Source organism: Schistocerca nitens, chromosome 5 (assembly GCF_023898315.1).
Source record: "Schistocerca nitens isolate TAMUIC-IGC-003100 chromosome 5, iqSchNite1.1, whole genome shotgun sequence".
NCBI classification, from domain to species: Eukaryota; Metazoa; Arthropoda; class Insecta; order Orthoptera; family Acrididae; genus Schistocerca; species Schistocerca nitens.
This window is the reverse complement of record NC_064618.1, coordinates 804,887,218-804,914,798: the sequence shown is the minus strand read 5'-3', so window position 1 is coordinate 804,914,798 and position 27,581 is coordinate 804,887,218. Positions and strand designations below refer to the sequence as shown.

At 39.2% G+C, this 27,581-nt stretch overlaps 1 protein-coding gene and 1 pseudogene across 5 annotated transcripts in view; one reads left to right on the top strand and one right to left on the bottom strand.

Moving 5' to 3' along the window:
- The window catches only part of LOC126259219 (uncharacterized), a 1,236,031-nt gene that overhangs the window by 1,131,412 nt on the left and 77,038 nt on the right, over positions 1-27,581 (top strand). For all 5 annotated transcript variants that reach the window (XM_049955827.1, XM_049955824.1, XM_049955826.1 and 2 more), the window contains 5 exons: positions 1,295-1,708; positions 5,758-5,914; positions 6,438-6,544; positions 13,553-13,703; positions 25,095-25,404. In XM_049955827.1, coding sequence (XP_049811784.1) covers positions 1,295-1,708; positions 5,758-5,914; positions 6,438-6,544; positions 13,553-13,703; positions 25,095-25,404 — 1,139 coding nt within the window. The remainder of the gene's footprint in view (positions 1-1,294; positions 1,709-5,757; positions 5,915-6,437; positions 6,545-13,552; positions 13,704-25,094; positions 25,405-27,581) is intronic.
- Positions 4,751-4,869, bottom strand: LOC126261512 (5S ribosomal RNA; annotated as a pseudogene).

Genomic DNA, 27,581 nt, shown 5'->3' with positions numbered 1-27,581 from the left:
AGTGGCCGGACCGAGACTCGGAGTTCGGGACCTTTGCCTTTCGCGGGCAAATCAGTAGAGCACTTGCCCGCGTAAGACAGAGGTCCCGAGTTCCAAGTCTCGATCCGTCACACAGTTTTAAGCGAACAGTAAGTTGCATATTTATTCATGTTTTCTTCTCGATCACTTTAGCCGCTAGTGAGGCTACGGCCTCAGTGCAGCGTGGCGGGGAGCGCGCAGAACGCTGGACGACGTCATAACGCGAGCCGACGCTGTAGTATGTGGAACAGCAGTTCCCTGTCCAGCGGTATCTGTTATAGCATCTGCAGAGACCAAACAACAAAGAGTCGGACGCATTGCTATCCGATTTGATACTGGAAGGACATACATTTCTGAAAGGCCATGTCTTCGTTGTAAGGAGAGGTCCAATTATTCTAGTGAAACAGAGAGAATTTGTTGGTTGGTTGATGGCACCAAACAGCGAGGTCTCGGTTCCATCGGATTAAGAAAGGATGGGGAAGGAAGTCGGCCGTGCTCTTTCAAAGGAACTATCCCGGCATTTGCCTGAAGCGATTTAGGGAAATCGTGGGAAACCTAAATCGGGATGGCCGGGCGAGGATCTTGAACTGTCGTTCTCCAGAAAGCGAATCCAGTGTCAGAGAGATCCGTTTGAAGAGTTTAATACATTATGTGAGAGTTTACAATTAGTAACTAATAGTGACTCTAGCTTCTCTTTTTTCAAATTTTATTTTAAACGAAAATAATGTTACACAATTTAAACAATTGCATCTAAAGTCACTAGTGGCAAGAAACGTGCGAGGCACGTTAGCGAATTACTTTTGTCAGAACAGAATTACGCTATAAAAATATTTAGTTACCGTCAGTATTAAGCTTCATTGCTGTTTATTCTATAGGTCTTTCATCCAGTCGGCCTACTTTTGCACTGAGAATGACTAGATTGCAAAATTTCTGGCCCTTGTTGTACAGCTATGGTAATTTCTTCAAAGGACACGGCTCTCTGCTCGCTGCACGCTCGAGAAAAGCTGGTTTGTGTTGCCCGCGCACGCTCTGCTCGACGCCGATGCTGCCAACTGCGCGCGTCTTCGGAAGTGCTCGCAGTCAGGCCACTCCTGTATCGTCAAATAGGTTTGTGTTGCACGCTGCGGGAGAAACAGCGTCGGGCGCTGTCCGCTGCGCTCCACCATTCGGCCGAGCACGCCCGCTGCGGCACTCGCGCACCTGCACGCCTCGCTCGCCCTGTCTGCTAGTGCCTCTCGCAATGTGACTGACTGACTGTCACTGTATGTGTGCGCAGCGCTGACGTCCGACGAGAGCAGCTGTGAGGACGGCGCGGCCGGCGGCTCGACGCCCAGCAGCTCGCCGTCGGCGTCGCGGCCCGGCACGTCGGCGTCCACGGCGTCGGTCGGCTCGTCGTGCGACGGCAGCCGCGCCGGCCTGGGCGGCCTCTTCGGCTCCGCGGGCGCCGCCGAGCACCACCGGCGCTCCTTCTACATTCACCTGGCGCAGCGCGCCGGTGGCCGCGCGGCCGGCTCTGGCGCCGCCACTGCGTGCGCCGGCGCCGGCGGAGGCGGAGGCGGCGGCGGGGGCGGCGCGGCCGGCCAGGGCGCCGAGCAGACGACGTACGAGCTGGTTCACTTCCTCGGCTACCTGCAGGTCCCGCGGGCCCACGAGCCGCCGCCCACCCCGCACCGCCCGCGCCGACACCGCGGTAAGTGTCGACAGAAACGCTAAATTACTCGAAAAGAAAGATTAAAACCCGGAACCTCGCCCGATATTAAAGGCGGAAGTAAAGCTGTGAGGGCGGTTCACGAGTAGTGAGCGGCTAGCGCACTGCCCCCGAAAGTCGGAGGTCCCGGGTTCAAATCCCGGATCGTGTTCTACCGGGAAGTTTCGTAATAGCACACACTCCGCTGCAGAGTGAAAGGTTGCTTCCGGAAACGATTCCCGAGGCTGTGGCAGAGCCGTTTCTCTGCGACGCCCTTTTGTCGCGGTGTGCGAGTCCCGCGACGTATGCGGGAGCGTGAACTTTAGGAGAGAGATACTCGTAAAGCTTCGAGGGCTGCTCTGTCGCGATTCCCAGTAATGATGTACAGTTTGACACAACTCTTTACTTACAAGTCACAGCATATATAACAAGAGAGTTGACAAAATTTGATGGTTTAGGAAAAAGTACTGCCAATCACAAATATAAATATCTCGAGTACTTCGGTTCCTGACATCTTCCCCACTGTGCTCAATCTCCGAGAGGAGGACCCTCTACCTGTCATCCTTTTCTCACCGTTCTCCCCACCGAGACGTCTGTCGTGCTGTGAACTTCTGTGCAATTCTGATGTCGGCAAGGAAATGATCGGTCTCTGAGATTGCTGGTGAGAAGTCTCCTGAAGCAATGTGACTTGCTGACGAATATCCGATGTCGTCGCTCACCAGTGAGGTCTGAAAATTGTAATGTTCCTCCCAGAGCGAGAGTCCGTCTTCGACGAATGGGTGAACGTATCCGACTTCTTTGAATTTCCTACGCGAAGTGTTGGCATCGTACTGTTTTGATGGAATAAGTGTGTGTGTTTGCAGGTTCGAATGCTGTCGACACTTTACGAGTTTATCTTTGTGACGAATCTTGTGAGTCGGTCGAAGGATTTGGCCAGATGTACGAGTTAGTCTCCAGCAGGAACTGAATTTGGAAATGTCTGAGAGGCTGTGTGGTATAGCAAGTGCCATCACATGTTTTACATTCCTTCTCTCTTCTGAGAGGTCATGGCTAGGTCACGGCACGTGTCCGGAGTATCAGGTGACCGATGTTCTTCTGCGTGTGCAAACCACAGAGGTCCTTTCCACCAAACGTGCGCAAATTGCATTTGATTGCCCAGCAGTCCTTATGTTAAGTGATACGTGGCACTAACTTGGTGACGTTCGTGTATAAATTTCTGTCACTTTGTTACAGATTAAAGTATCCCATCGATTAGCATTGCTCTGCATCCAGCCTAAAGTCACTGTAACATCTGTCCACAACACTGAGTGAGTAATTTCGTACCTTGTAACTTCACAGAAATATCATAGTAACTGTGCTCTTACAAGTGCATCTAGAAGTTCGAGATGTGGCAGTGTTATCTTTTTGACGAGTGCAAGTCTGTTCTTTCTTCCGGTTGAGTGAGTCATTGTGCAGCCATGTAATATACTGCGGATGTACAGAGCTGCCCAGTATGCTTGTTCCGAAACATCACAGAATATTTGAATCTGAACATTTGGGTTTTTAGTACTTGACATCCATTGTGGGATACAAATGTGAGGCAGAGAATGTAAAGTGGACACTCAAGTATTCCACTGTGTCACAAGATTGTTGGGTAGCAATTCATTTCAGTCAAAGCCCCTACACCACATTCCTTGGAACACTAATTTTGTCATGATTGACACAGGAGAAAATAGTCCTAGTGGGTCATAAAATTTGACTACAGTCTGTGGTAGTTTCCTTTTGGCAGTGGATCCATCCGGTAATTTTTCTGTGACATCTGTGTTAATGTAGAACCTCTCCCTTGCCGAATTCCATTATACACCTAAAACTTGAGTATCTGTGGTAAATTCTTATCCTTTGGTTCTCCATATCTTATGTAACTGGTATGAAGCAGTGCCTCATTTTGCTAATTGAAAGTTCAATAATTTCATGAGGGCCGTTGGTTCATAATACACAGTGATAGCTACATTGTCATTACCTGTGCCAAAAATGAAGTCATCCATGAAAAAAATTGTTTTCTAGTATCTGTGTGGTGACGTGAAATACAGCCTCATGTCTAGAAGTGTGTTCTTTCAGCATTGCCAAAAGCAAAAATGGACTGCATGTCAGGCTGAATGGAGGTCTAGGGAATAGCAAGTCATTACTTCATTTGTGGCATGGTATTTTTCCATAACTTTGTTATTCCACAGAAATTTTGTCAAATCCTTAATGTCTTTGTGGTACACAAGTTGCAGAAATGCTTGCTTAATGTTACTGATAATAGCCAAGTGATGTAATCGGAAACTCTAACAAACAACAAGTATTTCTGGCTGAAGATTTTGCCCTGCCTCAAAAGTATTGTGATAGAGAGTGTGTTGATCTAGTGAGAAGATGCATCAAAAACCATCCTTCACTTTATTTTAACAAGTTTATTCTTGTTATTTGCCTGGTGCAGAAGGAAAAACATGGCGGTACTTGGTTCTTCAGGAGGAGCGAGTTCTCATGGGTCTTTGTAGTGTAGTCCAACACAAGATTGGTAAGTATCCTTTGGGGAAATGTGCCAAGACATCTTCTATGTAAACTATAAGTTCTGCTTTCTGTGTTCAGTTAGTTAATACAATATAGAACTATATTTTGTTTCTTAGTTAGACAAAGGGTGCTTCAAGGATCACGTACAAGATAAAATGCCTGAAATTGTCAAGGGAGGACAGAATCTTTATTGGTCTTTACTGTATCATGATGTGCAATTATGCTTATTGTCTCTGATTCCTACAGTGGTCTCAGTTGGTCGTCTGTGGACATGGAGCCTGAAGTACAAAGTTAACAACGACTAAATTCACTCAGATGGTAGATCTGCTCCCACTGAGGATCCAACTGAATATGATAGGAAACAGAACAATTTATTTAAAAATGTGGATCAGTAAACTGCAGATGATGGTCTTCCAGTAATTTTCTGCCGGCTGTTGTCAGTTTTCTTGACTGGAGCTGCTACTTCTCAGTCAAGTAGCTCCTCAGTTGCCCCACAAGGGCTGAGTCCATCCTGCTTGCCAACAGCACTTGGCAGACCCATATGGTCACCCATCCAAATGCTAGCCAAGCCAGACAGTGCTTAACTTCAGTCATCTGATGGGAACCAGTGCTACCACTGCAGCAAGGCTGCTCGCTCCAGTAATGATAACTACCAAATAAAAGCTTTACGGGCATATCTTCTTGGGAATCTTTCTGTGGATCAGCTAACTGCAAAGTGTGGATATTTGCTACAGTCCTCTTCAGGTTTGAGGCAGAGGTAACTTTCATATCTTCTGTTCTTAGTCCTAGAATTAGCCCACACTCATCTGATTTCAAAACTGACTGTGCTACACGATTCCGAGGAGCTAGTACAAGATTTGTATGTACAAACACTAAGTTGTCATCTGTCAAAGGCAGGCAGTTTCAAATCTTCCGGTAATAACTTCGCTGTGTAGGGTGCAGGGTGAGAAGGAAAGTCTACTTCTTATTCTGTCCAGTAAGTCCCCTTAACTGGGGGTTCAGGACAACTTTTCCGTAACTCACCCCATTTCCTAAATCTCACCAGTTGTTTTTCTTCAGCCCTCTTCCTGTCCCTTCTACTCTTCTGCCAGAAGCAGAAGCCACTGACATATTTCCATATCTTTATATTAGTTTTCTCCAGCTACTGCTTGGTGAGTAGACTCAAACATTGATTATTTTCATTGATAAACACTGGAAAGAGTTGCTTGGTTTTTGATGTGTGAACTTTCTTAGCAGATTTCCATATCCCATAATTAACTTCTGTTTCCTTTTTCATTCAAAGTTTATTAAGTCATAAACAGAAATAAAAAAGAGGGGCATAAAAGAATGTTTTGATCAAACTTTGGCCGTATTTATTGCCTTAGTTAATCTCGAGGACTATGTGACACAGCTGAATACTGTTGACGTTTCACATACGATTTTACTGTAGAATTTTATGCCTTGTTAATCCTTTTTTAACATATCATAAATGTTTTGATGATAAGTATTTCATTAATATTTTGGTGGGAATTTAAATGTTTCAGACACAGTTCCAAGTAGCAACAGTGACAATGTCCTGGTTGCTGTCGTCCAACTGTTCCGGGAGAAAAAAGTCATGGAGTTATCTCTCCTGGAGGCAACACTGGATGAGTACCAAACGAGGCATCTAAAAGATGGCAGTATTGTGTATTCAGATCACAGGTACTACTCAGTTTTGTGTAGTTTTCATCTACTTCTGTTTGTAGTAGTTGCTAGGAATATACACATAGCATTTCATGTACAGAGGTTGTTAATAGAGACTGACTCGCAATGACTCCTTTGTTCATTGCCACATTCAGCATTTTGGGAAATTTTTCTGTGTTTCTGTTATATTGAGGATTACATTGTTGACAATAACATTACACTTGCTTGACATGTCAGTAGGTTAGAAACAGTCTAAAATTTCTCTCCCAAAAAACAAACTTAAACTGTTCCTTTTTCTGTATAATGTTCAGTAAGAGAGTATTACCTTAGTCTAATTGCATTTGACTTGGAATGAAGTTTTATTTTAAAATACAAGTCTGACTTACTTTCAGTTTGTGGAACTATCTCAGAAAAAGTCCTTAATTACAGTAGAGAATGAATGTAATGTGGCACAAAATGTAGTTAGTACATAAGAACACTTAGCCTAGATAGACTTGTTGTTGAAAAGATATTTCAGTATGGTGATTTTTTTTTGTTTCAGAATATCTGTCGTGGCCGGATATCTGGCAGATGAGGTTCATGGCCACAATGCATTCACATTCATGCATCAGGATGACATGGCATATGCCTTAATAGCCCTTCAGCAGAGTAAGCTGGTTTCATTTCATATAATTTTAATGAATCATTGATGCCTCTAGTGAATTGGGAGGGAGGTGTTGCATAGATGTTGAATGTTTCTCTTAGTTCACATTCTGAAAGTGGAAAGAGGGTGGAGGGAATGCATCACTATGTGTTTCACAATATCAACTTCGAGTAGCAATAAGGAACCTAATATGCAGCTTTTACTTGTCTTCTTTAAATGAAGTGTTAATGTATTTAATCCAATAAGATGTTGACACCTGACATTATATTTCGCGGGTCACTCATGAAAAAGTAGTTGTACACTTGGAACAAAACGGCAAGTCAGATTTTACAAGGTATGGAATGAATAAGATGTGCAGTTCCAGCATTACTACTACTGCTACATTGCAGCTGCTGCCGCTACTACTACTACTACTACTACTACTACTACTACTACTCCAACACTAATAGTTTTCATTTGGTGGTGTACGGGAATAATTTTACTTTGGAGAACAGTGTACTATCACTCAAAAAAGAAAGGAGCATTTGTAACATTTCAAGTTTTATCTTAGAAGTCACTAGGTAAGTATTAATGCTTATCCTCTTAAAATGATCATTTGAGATTATTTATGTTGAGCCATTGTTTTGTGCAGACTTTGGATGGAACTGAAAAGTACCAGTTGCAGGTTTAGAGTGGAAAGAGTATCTGCAGATGTATCAGTATATGCATCTGAAATTGCAGTTAGATTCTTCTTGATGTGAAACTTGCACATAAAAGAAAAGCCATGGGAATCCACCTTAATGTCATTGACATGAGACACATTAATACTCTTTCACTTGAAAGTGTCAGTGTTCACTTACAAAGAATAAGCGTTATCACATGGAAATTTGTGTCATCAACATTATGTTCCAAATAATTATGAGTAGTCCTTTTAACCAGAATTACACTAGTCTTGCAACAATCTCATTTAGCCCAATTGGGAGATACAAAGGATGCATCCGCCCCTTGCTCTGTTGACTACAATAATTGCGGTAATAAAAAAATTAGCAAACTTTGTAAACTACTGACATTACATGTGTTTGCACAGTAAAAAACATATTGGTATGAGCTGGTGCAGGTACAGTAATCAAAGTTTATTATCTCTACTTAACTTTGTGCTTGTTGAAATTGTTATTCTACTGTTTGTCTAGATGGTAGGTTGTCCGTCCTGTGAGACACAGTTGGGTTGTTAATTGGAAATATGTATGTTGAAATAATACTGTGATGCATATTACTTTCTTCACATTAACTTTTTAATGAACATGTCTCCCACAATAGCTTTACAATGCCTCATTTCACAGACTAAACATTCTGGCTCTATAGAGCAACCACAACAGACTAACTCCCTATTACATGTTACTCTGTAACTGCACAACAGACTGACTCCAATTACTTGTTGGGAATTACAAAGATATACGAAGTTCCCATATGTAAGGAGATACAATCAGTGTTTCTTAACCAAAGAGATACAGTTAATTAACATTTCATAAACAAAAGCATTTTTATATCAATTTATTTTCTTGACTAATTATAGAAAACAATAATTATGATTATAATACAGAATTTTAATATTCATAATTTTAAATTATAGTGTACCAGCTACTTCGATACTTCACAAAAAAAGAGGTGTATTGAGCAGTTCCATTACAAGATATAACATTATTTTTGCTGTATGGCTTTGCGTGCCAGTTGACTGCATTAGCAAACTTTCTTATCAGGAACATGGCCATATATAGGTTTGTGCTTTCAACCGCTGACTGTGTGCTGATGTTAACATCTGAGTGGATCTCGGAGTTAATGTAACAGTATTAGCAGACTTTCCACTATTGCATCACCTTGTATGGCCTCATAATTAAAGCCATCAGCTACCAGATTGTGTCTTGCGATGTTAATGGAAACTTTATTCACATGACTCTGTGTTTTCAGATTTACAGTCTTATCATGAAAATTAGCAAGATTTCTAATTTTTGACAGTGATGATCAGACATGTACACCCCCCCCCCCCCCTCTCTCTCTCTCAACAAGTTACTAGTGTGTGATCTCCTCATGTGCGTGTTATCAAGTCATTTGCAGTTACGAACTAAGTATTATGTGTCATGCTTGTATTTTCAAACGAAATCCAAATGAGCTGCAAGTCCACATTATGCGGTTGTGAACAGCGACATTTTTCAGTTAGACAAAAACTTAAATTTACAAGCTGAAAACTACAGAAGTAAGTTCATTAACATGCCAAATATGGCTCGTATGACTTGTGCATACAGAGTACATGGAGTTCAACTGGAAATGCTGTTGTAGTGTTATCACAACACTTTGAGAAAACATGAGATTTGGGTGGGGATACCTATCTGGAGACATACCGCAAGCTTCAGTACCTGGTGAAGATGCTTACAGACATAGCTAGTGATAGACAGAAAAACAATAGATACAAAAACAAAAGACAGAAAAACAAAAGGAGCCTTTATTTTGTCCATCAATCCCCCTGCACTGAAGCAAGTAAAGAACTGCACTACACCACGTCTGGCATGGCTTAAAATCAAATCAGTCTATGAATCCAAAGGACCTGCATGCAAAGCAACACTGCTCACTGCTCAGATGCCTTGTGCTTCATAAAATGCAACCTAGTGATGATGTGACATATCATCTTACTAAATTCATTGATGCACTGTGGATAAGTCACAAGCTGTGGATGCCAATGCAAATTGTGATGTATTGTCTATAATGCTATTGTACAGTCTTCCAGATAGCTACAACAACTTTAGGTGTGCTATTAATCCCATGACAATCTACCACATTCAAGGCACTAAAAATAAAAATCCTGGAAGAACACAACATAATGAGTCAGAAAACAATAAAAGTGCAAATGCTGTGGTGCTAAATTAGGTAAGTTTTGTGAAAAAGCCAAAAAGTGCTGTAAGTGAAAGTGACAAATCAGAACAAAAACAAAAAAGGGAAAATCGGCCTACAGATGTAGCTTTTGTAACAGGAATGGACTCAAAGAAAATGAGGGGTTTTTCAAGAGGAAACTAAGTGTACAATGTGCAAACAATATCATCAAAGCTTATTGATGTTTCTCTGTGAATGACCCAGTTACAAAGTTTTGTGGCTCCAACATTTTTTGGTGCATAGATAGTTGTTGCACATCACACATGTGTAACAATCTAACAGTGAGTTAGAAACACAAGAGAATTTAGTGCTTGCAGACAACAGTGTTACCCAGGTAACAGCTAAAGGTGACATGCATCGCAACAGCAGTCAGTGATGCTAACTACATAATGCTGAAAACGCTTTGTATGGGTGAAAGCTCATAACTAAACTCATTTCATTGACAAAGGTTGTGAACAACAAACCCACATTGACTTCTGAGAAAACTTGTGCCGTCGTATGAGATACTAGCGATAAAGTCAAGCTGAATGCAAACAGAGTTTGTAATTTGTTTTATTTACAAGAAAATGGTCCAAAGGCATGTGTCTTTACCAAGCCAAAAGTTAGAAGTGATTTGCAAATCTGTCATACTCACTTAGGCTATTTGTCCTTGCAAGATGTGATTAGAATGCTCAAAAATAATTTAGTGACATTTTAAAATTCAGTGATGTCACTCTCACTAGATTCACTACATGTCTTGAAGGAAAAATCAGTTCACTCCCTTCACCAGATTAAAAAAGGATCTTCAACAAACTTCTGGAGTTAATCCATTCTGCACACAGCTGACTACGTCTGAAATCATTGCGTAACTAGAGGATTGCCTGATGGAACTCCATATGAGAAGTGACTGAAGAGAAAACCTGACATATCTCACCTTTGTATGTCTGGTCAAAAGGTTGACATCCTGGATAAATTGCCAAAGAAAGGAAAGTTCGATCCTAAAGTCAAAGAAGGGATTTTTGTGACCGTTCTTACTGTTCAAAAACCAATTGTTTGTGGGTACCAAAAGATTACAAGATTCATGTGCCAAGAAGTGTGAAGTTCCTTGATCATGACAGTTTTGAGCCCAAACAGACTCGGGTGGACTCCTGTGAAGATGAACATGAAGCAGATCATCACCAAAGAGGAGGCACTAACATGAATTCCTTGGGAGGAGATTTCAATGGTGATAAAAACAGCGAATCAGAGCCATTGTCAGATGATGAACCTGTCTACGGCTTTGAAAAAGAATGACTTCCAATAATTACTGGTCAAGAATTGAATCCCGATGATGACTTATCATGTGATGAAGCTGATAATTCTCCAAACATCACAGCTACTCGACACTCTCTGCCAGGTGTAAACTCGACAGATGTTAACTTCATTGTTAGTGCAACAGAGCAGAATGTCAGTAATGCATTACATGGTCTATATCATCGAGAGTGATTTGAGGCCATATATGATAAAATCTGATAATTGGTAAAAAATTATTCTGGGACATCGTAGATGAGCCATCATAAATGAAAGGGTAATTGATTGTGGGACTGTTTTGAGGAATAAATATGGAAGTGATGGATCTTTACTGGGGAGAAAAACAAGAACAAGTGCATGTGGAAACAACCAATGGCCTTTAGTTGACTTTATGGAAACACATTTTCCAGTTGCAAGAATTGAATCATGTAAACTACTCTTGGCTTTGTCAGTCAAATTTGATTAGGCATGTCATACAGTTTGATTTCTCAGTGGTGAAATTGACACAGAAATATTTCTGGAACAGCTGGACTCACTGGTTGAATTCTTACAAAAGATGAAATATGTTGAGAAAAGTAATCATATACTCAAGAAGGCAAGTGACATGCTCTAAACATTGAAATCTGGTGATAAAATGTGTAAACTTAGAAAAGCCATTTATGGGCTATGCCAAGCTGGTTGATAGTAGTATGCCAAACTGAATGCAACATTAGCATCAGTTGAGTTACAATCCAGAAATTCAGATTCATGTTTTTGTCTAGACAATGAAGAAAAACATCCAGCCTTCCCACTCATGTATGTAGATGACATTGTAATTGCGTCAACAGACTCAGATAGGTCAGAACAATTCAGGGATGAGTTATCAGCAAGATTTGATGTCAGGGACCTTGGTGCCATGAGATGCTTTCTGAGCATTGAACTAAATTAATCAGTTGACAGAATTACATTTTGTCCAAGTGGATCTATCAGAGAAGTTTTACACCGATTCGGAATTTTACCTGAAAGCCACTAAGGAACCCATTGGCAACTGGGAGCAAGATGGATACAACAGGTGTGAATACAGAATGTGGTACTCATTATCCATTCAGAGAACTGATTGGAGCATTGATGTTAATTGCCATTGGTACTTTCCCCGACATATGCTGTGCAGTCATTGAGCTATGCCAGTACATTAAAAGCCATATTTTTATTCACTGGCACATGGATAAGTGAATCCTTAGTTACCTCAGAGGTACCATAAACAAGAAACTGAACTACATCAAGGATAAGGAAGGAATCTTCGGTTTCGCAAATGCTGATAGGGGATGTTCCGATGCTGATAAGAAGTCATATGCTGGCTACAGCTTCACCTTATCCAGATCAGCAATCTCTCTGTGTTCACACAAGCAGAGAGCCATTGCTCTTTCATCAACTAAAGCTGAATATTGAAGCAGCAGAGGAAGCGATTCACCTGCCAACATTCATGAATGAGCTAACTGTCATACATGACCCTGATCAGTGACAATCAGTCAGCTGAAAGTTGGCACATAACTCACTTTTTCACTAAAAGATGAAGCACAAAGTGTCTCCTCTGAGGTTGGAATACCAGCCAACAGGAGATACGATGGCAGACATCTGACAATGGCTCTTCCTGAACCAAAGCGTGAGAAACATGTTGAAGGTCTTAGACTTCAATCCGAGAACCAGACTCAATTCTTAATTTGTGATAGTGTGTAAAGATTGAGTGGGCATATTGAGATTCAAATTTTATCACCATGTAATATATTTGGTGTCTGTAGATATCACTGCACACTTGTTTTCAAGTCAAATGTTAGTAATACTGTATTGTTTCTGTGCAGTGAGTTACGAATAAAGCTGTTGCATAATTACATGTCATGCATGTGTTGTCAAACCAAACTGCAATAAATGGTGTAAGAAGAAAGAGCATTGAGCAGTGTTGTGGTGAAAATTAAATTTATGTAGGAGGAATGCTGGGGAGACAGCAAGAAGAGAAACTGAATGTACTTAGTTGTAAGCACACATCCATCTCTTCAAGGAAGTGGAACAAGTAGAGGCACATTAACACCAGAGAGAGAGAGAGAGAGAGAGAGAGAGAGAGAGAGAGAGAGATAGTGTGTGTAAAAGAAAAAGAGAGAGGGAGGGATGTTGACCATTTGCTGCCAAAAACACACGACACTCCCTAATTTTCATGTAAGATTGGACATTTAGTTTGCTGTTTTATACTTTATAGAAATTGCCCGCAATAAGTGCATCTTAAATATTTCCAGATACCTGACGGCTCTCCTTCTTGATGGGTTTTGTGGATCGCAGAGTGTGAAGGAATGAGTGACATAATAATGTTTGCAATTCCTGTCTCTTCTGAATAAGACTATTCAAAAATACATCATATTTGCAAATCAGATGCAGCTCACAAAATAAACATCAAAAGCACAAGAGTCAGAATTAATAGCTTAGTTCCTGTCTTTCTTTTCAGTGGGAGAGCGTTAACATAATGCATTTTGTGCATTTTGAATATTTTATTTTGCTGATGGCCAACATTCTATTCCAATACCTAAAAAGCATTCGAATCACTGGATATTGCTACTGCTTTATGTGATTGGTTAAAAATGTACTAATTACTATAGTCACTGTAAATTACTAACACACATCCAGATAGGGCTTTGTATTCAAAGCAATAGCCAGCTAGCACCTTCTAAGTGCCCCAGGGATTTCTAAGGCGATTTAGTGATCATACTGTATATCATACATTAAAATCTGTGTTCCGTAAACAGTTACTACATATTGTAAGATATGCTTTATTGTCTTTGACTGCTAAATGTTTTTTATGCATTTCTTAATTTCAGTGTTTGACAAGAATGAGCCCTTTGGCAGTTCCACTTACAGGCTCGTTACAAAAAATGGGCAATACATTTATATGAGAACAAGAGGCTATTTAGAGTTTGCCCATGGATCAAAAGATGTGGAGACATTTTTGTGCATTAACACACTTCTGTCGTAAGTATTGTTTATTGAATTAAAATAATTACACAGACCTTCAAAATGTAGGTCATTGAAAGCCCATTTTCACTTTCAGTTGCAGATTTAAAACATAAATTACTTTTCTTTAGCATAGAACACTAATTAATAAATCAGTCGCAATATTTGGGAACAGGGCTGATTTGTGTTAGGCATACCAGGAAATTCAAATAAACATATTCAGTTAAGACAGAAAATAAGTGTGAAAATACTTTCCTGCCTTTACAATTCCTCTTTTTCTCCTGGGAGTTTCTTTTGATACACCATCTCCTGTGGACAATGTGTGGCTGATCACAGTGTAACATGTAACAGTAGTTAGAATAGAAAGCATTTTTAAACTGTTAACTATATTTTGTTAAAGTCTTCACAAACTGTTTCATTAGCCCTCCAGCAGTGGGCTACACTCAGGTGTGCATTCAGTTCTTTCCATACGATTCTGTGGGGCACGCCATTATGGCATCCGATATAATTTGTGGGCTAGTTCTACACTGTAACTCAGTATTTTCCCATCGAATATTTTTCTGTTGCTCTGAAATACCAGGAGTCACATTTCACACATTCTCAAGTCTCACGGCTGTTAGAAAGTTATGACCTGATAGATCACACTCCACAGTTGTAAGCAACAATTTCTTGCTAACAGTTTATAGTAACAGTATGAAGTTTACATCTAAGCAGCAAGAAAAATCTGTAAACATGCTTTTTCACTAAAACAGTGATCAGTCATCTCATTACAAAACAGCATATTTACACTTCAAATAGAATCAAATTTATTATACAGCTTCACTTGCTCTATAACAGATGTTGTTATTTTCAACTACTGGATGTCACTTGAAAATCGATGTGACTGTCTGAAACAGCTATTTTGAATGAAAGGGAAAGCATGTATAAGAAGGAAGTGAGACAGGGTTGTAAGTTATCCCCAATGTTATTCAAACTGTACATGGAACCAGCAGTAGCGGAAACCAAAGAAAAATGTGGAGTAGGAATAATAAAAGGGATAATAAATAAAGACTTTGAGGTTTGCCGATGACATTGTAATTCTTTCAGAGACAGCAAAGAACTTGGAAGGGCAGTTGAACAGAATGGACATACTCTTGAAAGGATGATATAATATGAATGTCAACAAAAGAAAAACAAGGGTAATGGAATTTAGTTGAATTAAATCAGATGATGCTGAGGAAATTAAATTAGGAAATGAGACATTTAAGGTAGTAGATGAGTTTTGTATTTGGGCAGCAAAATAACTGATGATGGCTGAAGCAGAGAGGGTTTAAAATGTAGATGCAATGGCAAGAAAAGAGTTTCTGAAGAAGAGAAACTTTTTTAACATTCAGTATAGATTTAAGTTTTAGGAAGTCTTTTCTGAATATATTTGTATAGAATGTAGCCATGCAAGGAAGTGAAACATGGGTAACACTCAGTTTATACAAGAAAAGAATAGGAGCTTTTGAAATGTGACGTTACAGAAGACTGCTGAAGATTAGATGGGTAGATCATGTAACTAATGAAGAGGTACTGAGTAGAATTGAGAACAAAGAATTTTGTGCCACAACCTGACTAGGAAAAGGAATCGGTTGGTAGGACATTCTGAGACATCAAGGGATCACCAGTTTAGTACTGGAGGGAAATGTGGGGGATAAAAATTGTAGGAGGAGACCAAGAGGTGAATTCAGTAAGCAGATTCAGAAGGATGTAGGATGCAGTCGTTACTTGGAGATCAAGAGGCTTGCACAGGATAGAATAACGTGGAGAGATGCCTCAAACCAGTCTTCAGACTGAAGACCACAACAACATAACAGAAGAACAATCTTGGCAAAAACCTCGAAACATTCTTGACTGAATTACTACAGATTTTTACACTATTCTTAAGGATGGGGAAATCAGAGTGTTGTAAAGAGGCAAAGTTACAGTCATAATTTGGCAAGACAAAAGAAACGATTTGTTCTTTGAGCAGTATTTGCATCCAGTCATTGTGTATGATGGAAACAAAAAGAGGTGATGAAATGACTAAACCTCATGTGGTATGTGAGTGTAACGATACAATGGGCACCTCTGGCAGAGGTGATCAAAAACTTTCTTGTTACTAGACAACTAGGAAACAGCGGAAGTCTTACAAGAATGTGCTTTTGCACCTTATTGATCAATCGCTGTTTACTGCATTTATTATATTGGGGGCAAGGGGGAATTATTGTTGTTATTGTTATTGTTGTTATTATTATTATTTCTTTACTTTCTCAGACGTTAAGTCTGGTTGAGAATGGAAAGTGACGCGGACCTTGATCAAGCGTCACTTCCTATTAACTGTACGGTATGTGTTATATTGCATTTAGGAACTTTCGGGTAATTGAACATGTATCAATAATTACGGATTTCTGTAGTTGTATATATATGTTTGGATGTAGCTGTATTGCATTGATGTACTGGTGGATATTGTGTGGTATGACTCCTGTAGTTGATAGTATAATTGGTATGATGTCAACTTTATCCTGATGCCACATGTCTTTGACTTCCTCAGCCAGTTGGATGTATTTTTCAATTTTTTCTCCTGTTTTCTTTTGTATATTTGTTGTATTGGGTATGGATATTTCTATTAGTTGTGTTAATTTCTTCTTTTTATTGGTGAGTATGATGTCAGGTTTGTTATGTGGCGTTGTTTTATCTGTTATAATGGTTCTGTTCCAGTATAATTTGTATTCATCATTCTCCAGTACATTTTGTGGAGCATACTTGTATGTAGGAACTTGTTGTTTTAAAAGTTTATGTTGTAAGGCAAGCTGTTGATGTATTATTTTTGCGACATTGTCATGTCTTCTGGGGTATTCTGTATTTGCTAGTATTGTACATCCGCTTGTGATGTGATCTACTGTTTCTATTTGTTGTTTACAAAGTCTGCATTTATCTGTTGTGGTATTGGGATCTTTAATAATATGCTTGCTGTAATACCTGGTGTTTATTGTTTGATCCTGTATTGCAATCATGAATCCTTCTGTCTCACTGTATATATTGCCTTTTCTTAGCCATGTGTTGGATGCGTCTTGATCGATGTGTGGCTGTGTTAGATGATACGGGTGCTTGCCATGAAGTGTTTTCTTTTTCCAATTTACTTTCTTCGTATCTGTTGATGTATGTGGTCTAAAGGGTTGTAGAGGTGGTTATGAAATTGTAGTGGTGTAGCCGATGTATTTATATGAGTGATTGCTTTGTGTATTTTGCTAGTTTCTGCTCGTTCTATAAAGAATTTTCTTAAATTGTCTACCTGTCCATAATGTAGGTTTTTTATATCGATAAATCCCCTTCCTCCTTCCTTTCTGCTTAATGTGAATCTTTCTATTGCTGAATGTATGTGATGTATTCTATATTTGTGGCATTGTGATCGTGTAAGTGTATTGAGTGCTTCTAGGTCTGTGTTACTCCATTTCACTACTCCAAATGAGTAGGTCAATATTGGTATGGCATATGTATTTATAGCTTTTGTCTTGTTTCTTGCTGTCAATTCTGTTTTCAGTAGTTTTGTTAGTCTTTGTCTATATTTTTCTTTTAGTTCTTCTTTAATATTTGTATTATCTATTCCTATTTTTTGTCTGTATCCTAGATATTTATAGGCATCCGTTTTTTCCATTGCTTCTATGCAGTCGCTGTGGTTATCCAATATGTAATCTTCTTGTTTAGTGTGTTTTCCCTTGACTATGCTATTTTTCTTACATTTGTCTGTTCCAAAGGCCATACTTATATCATTGCTGAATACTTCTGTTATCTTTAGTAATTGGTTGAGTTGTTGATTTGTTGCTGCCAGTAGTTTTAGATCATCCATGTATAGCAAATGTGTGATTTTGTGTGGGTATGTTCCAGTAATATTGTATCCATAATTTGTATTATTTAGCATGTTGGATAGTGGGTTCAGAGCAAGGCAGAACCAGAAAGGACTTAATGAGTCTCCTTGGTATATTCCACGCTTAATCTGTATTGGCTGTGATGTGATATTATTTGAATTTGTTTGGATATTAAGTGTGGTTTTCCAATTTTTCATTACTATGTTTAGGAACTGTATCAATTTAGGATCTATTTTGTATATTTCCAATATCTGTAGTAACCATGAGTGGGGTACACTTATTATTATTATTATTATTATTATTATTATTATTATTAATAAAAATGTGGAAAGAAACAAGAACCTGGTGCAAAGATTGCGATGTGGGTGTATAGAACCTTGCTCAGAAAAATTATCAGGAAATTTCTCCTATGTTTCTAACACTGATTATGATGTTTGCTTTTCCTGCAATATATATGTTAAATGTCAATTGAAAATTACTTCTAAATTCAGTTTTTAGCTTTCTTGTTATATTTCTTTAGTACAATCTTTATCTGATTATTGAATAAAATTGGTCCACAACTTTATAATGAAAAATCATAAAATTTCCCTGAGTTGGAGGGTTAATGGCAGCTAATGGGGAATGGAGGCAAGGAAACTTTCTTCAGAAACAACCGCACTATTCTGAATTATATTTTTGCTTTCAGTTTTGAAGTTTATTCTATAAGATCAACTACAGCATGGAAAGGATAGACAGCAATTTGTCATGTAGTGGAGGCAGTGAGTTGCAGACAGACATGACGAAAATCAATGCTAGAAAAGTTCAACTTTTGGACAACATCCTTAATCAGAAGTAGAAAACGCACACGCATTCACATAATCATAGTTTACATGCACATGGCCACTGTCATCTCTGGCCACTAAGACCTTACCTTCCAGTGGCAACAGTGGCCATGTGTGTGTGAACTGCACCTGCGTGAATGTGTGCATGTTTTCCACTTTGAGAATGAGATTTTTCACTCTGCAGTGGAGTGTGTGCTGATATGAAACTTTCTGGCAGATTAAAACTGTGTGCCGGACCGAGACTCGAACTTGGGACCTTCATATCAGTGCACACTCCGCTGCAGAGTGAAAATCTCATTCTGGAAACATCCCCCAGGCTGTGGCAAAGCATGTCTCCGCAATCCTTTCTTCCAGGAGTGCCAGTTCTGCAAGTTTCACAGGAGAGATTCTGTGAAGTTTGGAAGGTAGGAGACGAGGCACTGGCGGAAGTAAAGCTTTGAGTGAGGACGGGGCGTGAGTCGTGGTTGGGTAGCTCAGTTGATAGAGCACTTAGCTGCGAAAGGCAAAGGTCCCGAGTTTGAGTCTTGGTCCGGCACACAGTTTTCTACTTCTGATTGAGGCTGAACATTTCTAGCATTCTTTTTATTGTGTCTGCCCACAGCTCCATGTCTCCACTATGTTGTTGTTATTCTATCCTGGACTTTCTATTAATTGATCCTTACTTAAGGTCATTCCGTTCTAATCCATTGTTAGCCTTTATCAGGGCTGTCCAATTTCATAAAATGCCGGAATGTTTTGTGCAGCCTCTCTGTTGACCAAAAAGCGTGGAAATAACTTTCAAGTTACCCCTTATGGTCCAAAAGTGGTCACTGTATTTCAGTTTTTTTGGACAAATACTAAGTTTTCAAAGCATATCTTGAGATGCACAAACTTTCCCACAGGTACAGGCACTGAAATTATCATTATGGAGGAAAACTACAATGAGACTTATTTATGAAGAGCCATTGAGGAGTCTGCTTTCATTATGTCGCTCTTTATGTTAAATTATGGTACCCTAACATCGAGGAATGATACTGGAGTAAATTAGGTTATGCCCCATAGAAACATGTTGGATCAGCTCTTGTTCTCTCTTTCCAAAGCATAAAAAAAGAGGTCTCAGGGATGTGTCCTTACCTTTCCATTATTCTAGAATCTAACGGTTGTAGTAAATCCTTAGGAAGACATAAGCCTCATTCATTTCAGCCTGCATGAATGTATCACTCTCGTTGCTATATGGAGTGTCATCGAAGTTCTCCTCAGAATCTGAACCATTGTTTGTTAAGATTTCAAGAGAATCTAATGCTTTTGTGGGTTAAGGTACAGCTAGATATGGTACATTGAGATATAGGGCAGACTCGGATAAAAAACAGCCCGAAGCTATACACATCACAAGTATTAGTTGTTACAATAATTCTAAATTTCTCTTCAAATCATTGGTATCTCAAAATTGAAAGTTGCTTTCTTACCTTGAAACCTCCGTTGGAGCTCTTTTACACACAAAGAACACTCTTTATGTGGGGCCATCTGTGATTTTGATTACAAAGGTTTTTGCCAAAATATGCTTAGTATATTTTCTTTACCAAGTCAGTAATCTTTCGTTACTGTTTATTGCCTGCAAAGTTACCACAGATGCAGAATAAGTTGTCAGTTGAATTAAGGCAACTTTCAGCCACATTTGCACAAACGAATAAAGGGATCACTTAAATGAGGTACATTCAAAAAGTAGGGGAAAATTTGTTCATGTTTAATTGTTGGCAGCTCAGAGCAAAGTTGCTCAAATTCAGTGCCACGTATCGATTGTTTACGAAAAAACAGAAGTCGTTGTTTTGTTTCGGTAGTTGTTGGATTGCAGGTGAAAGAAAACAGCAACAGCGTTGAAAATTATTTCTCCCGCCAGTTGAGAAGTGTGTGCTGCAATTCGATTTTTATGTACAAAAGGAGTTACGTCTGCTCAAATTCGTCAGGAGCTGTGCATAATTTATCTGCCTGCTGTAGTGAGTAGAGCAGAGTACGGTAATAGAAAGTCCTTGATGTAATATAAATAATTGAAGGAGAAATGGAAATTACTCACTATTAGGTTGAGGTCAATAGGCACATCAGCAAGACTGAAAACATTTTGCATAATGTACTTCTTCAGAGCTAACTACTACAGAAAGCACTGACACCAGTATGGCTCACTGTAACAGCGAGGTACATTGTTCCAGCACAGGAGTGGAGTTGCAATGTGATCTGATGCTTTAGCAGCTGAATTTCCTCCTGTCAGACACACGACTATGTACACGGCTGTGATGAAAACTCTAGTTTATCACAGATTATTTGAACGGTGTGTACTGGGAATCTTAATGACCAACAAAAACAGACCAAAGATGAGTGTTTTGGACCACAGTTGACAAGATAGAACTGGTATGTGTTCCTTCATTGTTAGAGCAACATGGCAGGGATAGCCTACACCAATGCAGATTCAAAATAGCAGTCAATACTGTGGCACAATTCAGACAAAAAAAAAGAAAAAAAATTTTGCAGTTGCCATAAATCAATAAATGATGACTATAATTTTTCTAGGATGAAAAGAGTATTCTTTGTGTTGATTTCATGTAATTTGACTCAACAGTTACAACCGAGGTGTACTTTGGAATGTCCACTAGAAGGAGACGCACCATCCAAAATCAGTAGCACAGAAAATTGTCATTCAGGAGGATATTCCTTCTCCACAACAACACTAGTTCTCACACTGTTGCCTTTTGGAAATTTTTTGTCACTCACGTGCAGTCCCAGCCTCACACCCAGCGACTCTTAGTTATTTTGCAATCCTTTTACCCAGCAGAATTTTTTGTCTGTAGGCCTGTTACCTTTCTCAGTGCACTTTCTAGCACTAGATTAAATTGGGGGGGGGGGGGCGGTAGACAATCTCCCTCACACACTCCAGTCCTTATTTTAAACTTCTCCGACAGCCTTCCATTCACTTTCACTGTGCATGTCATCCCTTTTATATGTGCTTATGTTAGTTTCATTAGTTTTCTCAGAACTTGCGCTCTTTCTCGTTCTTGTCATATTCCGTGCCTGTTCACATTGTCATTTGCTTTCTGGAAGTCTGCAAAAAGACAGTGAACATGTCTGTGAAATTCCCATCTCTTTCATCACACTTGCCTTATTATATGCAATTGGTCTACAGTTGATTTTAACTTTTTTAATCCTGCTTGCTGGAATTCAATTAAGTCCTCAACTTATGGTGTTAGCTGCTTCAGCAACAGCATGCTCAGGATGTTATAAGCTGATTATAGTTAGGCAATTCCTTTGCAGTTGCTGCGTCTCACTGGGTCTCCTTTCTCGAGTATCAGACAGGTGCCAGAGTGATACCTTTCTGCTGGGATACTTTCTCTCCCACAGATTAAACAGAGGTACACTCTCTCTTGTAGGGTATCTCTTCCCTCTTTCAGCATCTCTGTGACTATTCTGTCCATTCTTGATGTCTTTAAATTCTTCAATATTTTTATAACTTCTCCTACCTCTTCTGTGCTCAGCAATTCATCCTCTCTTGTTGGAACTGTCACTCTATTTTCTCTGTAGAATTCTTCTTCTTCTTCTTCTTCTTCTTCTTCTTCTTCTGCTGCTGCTGCTGTCATAACACTGTTGATGATTTCATCCCATTCAGAAGATGTTTGAAGTAGTTTTCCTATTCCTTTCCATTGGAAAGATTTAAAATATTTAATTTCATGTCTTGACTAATACTGTACATTTTTTCTGTACTTGCTAAATAAAATACTAATTTTGTGAAAATATGTGAACGATGAGATTTTTCTATTATTGTTACTGCAGTCAACATTGAAAAATCTCTTAAGAATTAATAATGAGCTTTTCCATTGCAGTCCTTTGTCACATTGACATATGAATAGCATAATAAACCACATCACAAAAACACAAGAAAATATGCAGTAATGTCCAAACCTTATGGGAGGGTATAAGCACTTCGTCATTAACAACATTCAGCCCTTGTATAACTGTGTTGAAAATACACTAATAGAAAAAAGTCCCAGCACCAAGAAGGAGCTGTGCAACATAAATGAAAACTGACAGGCATGTTTGTACCTCTGAAAGATTGCATCTGTTTAAATTTCAGTTCAGTCTCTTCAGAGTGATGCTAGTAGCACTGTAATGGTTGTGAGTGTTAGTTACCTTGGAGACTGAACATAGTGAGTTGATGTTAGACAAGAACGACTTAAGGGACGAAGGTGCTATTACAACAGATCATTGATTTTGAATGAGGTTGTGTAAGGTGGCTGTGAGAAACTGGATGTTCATTCTCCAATACTGCAGAATAACTTAGCAGGAATGTGACCATTGTACACGATTGCTGGAAGCTGTCATCATGGGAAGATTTGGTTGAAAGAAGACTGGGCTCCAGACGGCCACGTAGCACTACCGAGAGGGTAGACCGTCGTGTTTGCTGTACGGCTGTGGCGCTTCGTACTGTGTCTGCAGCAGCAATTTGAGCAGCAGTTGGCACCACAGTGACACAGCAATCTGTTAAAAATCATTTACTTCAAGGACAGCTCTGATCCAGATGCCGTGTAGCGTGCTTTCCCGGGTGATGGCCATTGTCGATCAGGAGAAGGCCAGGTGAGCGCCTACAACCAACCTATCTGTGGCCTAGACAGACTGGACCTGTTGGGGCACTATGGTGTGAGGTGCAATTTTGTATGAGAGAGGGAACACTCTTATCATTACCCTACGCCCCTTGACTGCAAATTTGTACATCAGTCTGGTGAGAAGACCTGTTGTGCTCCCATTCATGAACAGTATTCTAGGGGGAGTTTTACAACAGGATAACACTCTCTAAAATGCCTCTGTTGTAACCCAACATGCTCTACAGAGTGTTGATATGTTGCCTTGGCCCACTCGATCACCAAATCTGTCTCCAATCGATCACATAGGGGACATCATTGGATGACAACACCAGCATCGACCACAACCAGCATTAAGCATCCCTGTATTGATTGACCAAGTGCAGTAGGCATAGTACTCCCATCACACAAACCGACATCAGGTGCCTGCATGACACAGTGCATGTACATTTCCATGCTGACATTCAACATTTTGGCAGTTACATCAGTCAGTAATGTACCAGACTTTCACATTTGCAAGGGCTTTCCTAGTGTTTGCATTAACCTATGAAATTTCAGCGTTAATCACTTAATATGTTACCTATGCAAATGTGTTCCAAACATTTTGTTATTGTACATTAATTATTTTTTGGTGTTGGGGTCTTTTTCTGTCACTGTATACGCTGCATAATTTTTTGAAGGGTGGCTAAGCATACTGAACATTTTTCCTCTGTGTTATGTTTACTGGATGATTGCTACTGTTACTTTTAAACAAGTTGGATGATGAAGTTTATCTCTTAATCCCATTTCAGTGTATTCATTCGCATAAATTCATGCTGGTGTTAAATATCTTGCTGTAGTCCATATGTCATACTATTACAGTGCTAAGATATTTCATGATCATTGCCATAGTATCAGAATTATTGGAGAACTGTATCTGCCAGCAACAGTTTGTCTGTTATACACTTGAAATTATAAATGACAACTAATTGATGACCGAATACACCATGCTGTATATGCATAAAAACTTTGCTAACAACTATGTCTATGAAAAGCTCACCCTTTTAAAAGAATTGCATTTGGAAGGTAGAAAAGATGGTTCAGAAATTATAGATTGTAATGGAGAAGTAATTAAAAGGAAAAACGTTGGGATAAGAAGTAGTTTGATGTTCCCTACAGCTCTATCGTGGTCTCATTGTAATATGACATCTTGGCTAAACAAATGTCAATCACCTCAATACCCATGCACCAAAGAAGTAAACTGTTCTGACTGAGATATTCTTGGAACAGCTTGTTCTTTATATAAGATTTTGGGTGTACACATATAACAGGTTATTGTGAAAGCAGCAGGCTTGGAATGTACGCAGTAAAACAACAGCCAGTGTATGTCTGTTAATAAGATTAGCTCCACATTGAAATTTTCAGACTGTATGCATTGTGTATTGTGGATTAATACTTTCGGAATCTGATGTTGAAGTACTACTACATTTCTAGAAGCAGGTTTAACTCTTATTGTTTTCAGGCAGATTCTGTTACCGAACAATATCCAATAGCCTTGTGCTTTAGAATTCAGCATGATTTTGTGCAAAAGGGTACTTACTTTGGAATCTCTGGGAGGTATCTGGTTACATCCTTTTTTATTCCACGCTACATTGTCAGTAATATAAGGAAAAGTTATACTCATGCATTGAACAAGAAAAAAGTATCAGAATTATTAAATAAAAGTTCATGGTTGAATATAGAGCATTGCTTTCCATGAAGATAATAATTTTTCTCTTTGTTACTGAGTTGACTGAGTCTGGCTGTACACAAGCTTCAGGTTTCCCTTGGTCAAAAAAGTGGATTTGTGTTAATAAAGAACAGGCTTTCTCTTGCCCTTTCCATCTTGATTTGGGCTTCATTTGAATATGTTAACCCCTTTTATCTTGCCATCTTTGTAATCACTGCCAGTGATTTGTATCTAGTCCTCTCACTGTAAAAATTAACTGTAACAAATAATTGAATAAAAAATTGAAGATGCAAGATAGTGACGTGTACATATATCATGAGAAAGATGAAATATTTTACTGTCTGTTTACTGATTGCAGAAATATTGCTTAGAAGGAATGCCTGTAACAGTATGATACTAATATTTTCCAGGAAAGAAGAAGGTGAAGATGGGCTGCGGGAGATGAAGCAGCGCTTCTCTGCTTATGTCTCTGCACTGAGAGCTGCTGGAGCTGACTTGTCCTTGGCTGGCATTGCTGCTGCTATGAGTGCTGCACCGCCCCCACCCCGCATGGTGAAAGGTTCCGAGCTTCCCAAACTGCCACCCCCACCCCCACCACCATCTTTACAACCATCATCACCATCGCCACTGCCACCACCACGACCACCACCACCACCACCGCCACCACAACCACCTGCAGCAATCACGTCATTGTCATCGCCTGAGATTATGACTAATTCAGTGAGTAAACACAATTTCAATTATCCAAGAATATGTAATCATTGTGTGTATGCTAGGTCTGTCATATTTATAAAAAAAGAACCCATTTGCAGTAAATTAAAGTTGAGAAATAAAAGGTCATTTTGTGACATATGTACAGTACACCGGTTGCTGCTGTAGTATGTTAATTAAAAATTGCAGAGATTCTCAATGTGAGGGATGTGCTGCACCTCCTCCTCCGTCCTTCCCACCATAAAAGGGGTGAAGGGGTGACAGAAAGGCTTTTGGCAGTATCATAATACAAATATTCTGAACAGAACTTTTGTTCAGAGATTGGGAAAGGGGAGGGGGGGGGAGGAATAAAAAAAATGAATAATGCCTTTCAGTGTAGTGGCTTATGGTATTTTATATTCTGATGGAAGAAATAACAGTGTTGAATTCTTTTCTGATGTTTAACCTTTGATGATATTGCAAAAGTAATGAAGTTAAAATGTAGCTAAAAATCTTTTGCTTGCTTATGATAATCTTCGGATATTTGTTATCTGGCAGTAGCTGCAATAACTGAAGGAGTAAGTTGTTGGCTGACAGATTTGTAGCTAGGAGGGATTGAGTTTTACAGAAGTTCTCAAACAAACATTTGTATAATTGATGGGTCTGTTTTTTAGGACAGTTTCTATCAATATGTGACCTGATATTCAAAAGGCCTGTTTCCTATTCAGTGGTTATGTTTAAACACAAAAATGTGTTACATTGGTGGTTCAACAATAACAGGACAACAGTGGCTTCAAAGGGATGGCTATTACATCAGCTGCTTGCTGGATTTCTGATATACACAGCTAAGGTTGTGTTTGCATTCTTTTACTTTTTCATTTCAGTTGAGAGTTTTGTGTGTATTCTTCTTGACGGGACTCGACAAAGAAAACCCCATTCATCTAGTGTCTGGAAATACACAGTGTCTTGCAAAAATGAGGAGATACACTATTTATCTCTGTGCTTCACGAACATTGTGATGGATGGTGAAGAGTATCGAGAAATGGTATGACTTCACAAATTTGACAAAATGCATTTTTCTCAAAAAATCCTGTTTGGTTGAAGTCCACACTCAAAAACCTCTCTTGTCCAAAAAACTCCTAAGCTAATACTCTGTTGGCATCTTATAACATTTATTACAGAATTGCTAAATGCAAGAATGTCACAAAATTGAGCTACACTTACCTTATCAGTGGCAACTAACATAGTCTCAAAAGTATTTAGTAAATCCACTTCTCAGCAGCTAAATTCTCCAACAACATAGTATGTAGAGCAGTTCCTGTGCTTGAAAAATTGTACAACAGTTGCTGTGTCCTTCAACTGGATCAAGCTGCAGATATTCGTATCAAATATTCGTCTGATGCCATACTGAACACCCCTTATATTTTGCTGAAGTGTAAGAAAAGTTTCTGTTATGTAAACATAATTCTGTTTATGAAAAATGCTGAAAGCCCTTTAGTTATTGTCAATAATTTATTTACTGAAAATATGATGCCTTAGGATAAATGTATTGTAATATGTACAACTGGAACTTTTTACAAGATCTGGAGTCAGTTCTGGGTTACCACAAGGTGTCAAAGACTCACGGGCTCTATTCATGAAGTGCTGTAGATTGTAATATAAACTGCATGTTTATTCCAAACTAGTTCAGAAGTTACAAGGTCCTGTGTGAGGAAAGTGAACTGGAGCAGATGTATAAAGTTGAAGAGAGTATTTGTTCCCTTGCTGGGGATTCTCAATCATTGTTGCCAAATGTAATACAAGTTGAATGTATGAAGTTGTAATATGCAGACTGAACTGAAAGACATCATCAGTAGTAACTGGCACCATATAAAGGAACAGAATTGGCATTAAAGTTAATTGTATATTGCTGAGTAAAATTGGAATCTTTTGAAACATTTGGTTAAAAGTGAAAAGTACAAGTGGGATAACTGAGGTGATATTGAAAAGATGCAGTCATTAAAACCAGGCATTAATACGTAGGCTATGCTGATGGGTGAACTCCATTCTGTTGAAAGGAAAGCATAGATGGTATTATTAGAAAACAGTATTCAGTGTATTATTTGAAACTGAGTTCTCCTGTGTCAGTTACATGCTATAAGTCACTTCAGATGAAGTTTTTCTGTACAAGCAATACAATTCTCTCTTATTTGTGCTTTGAGTAAAGT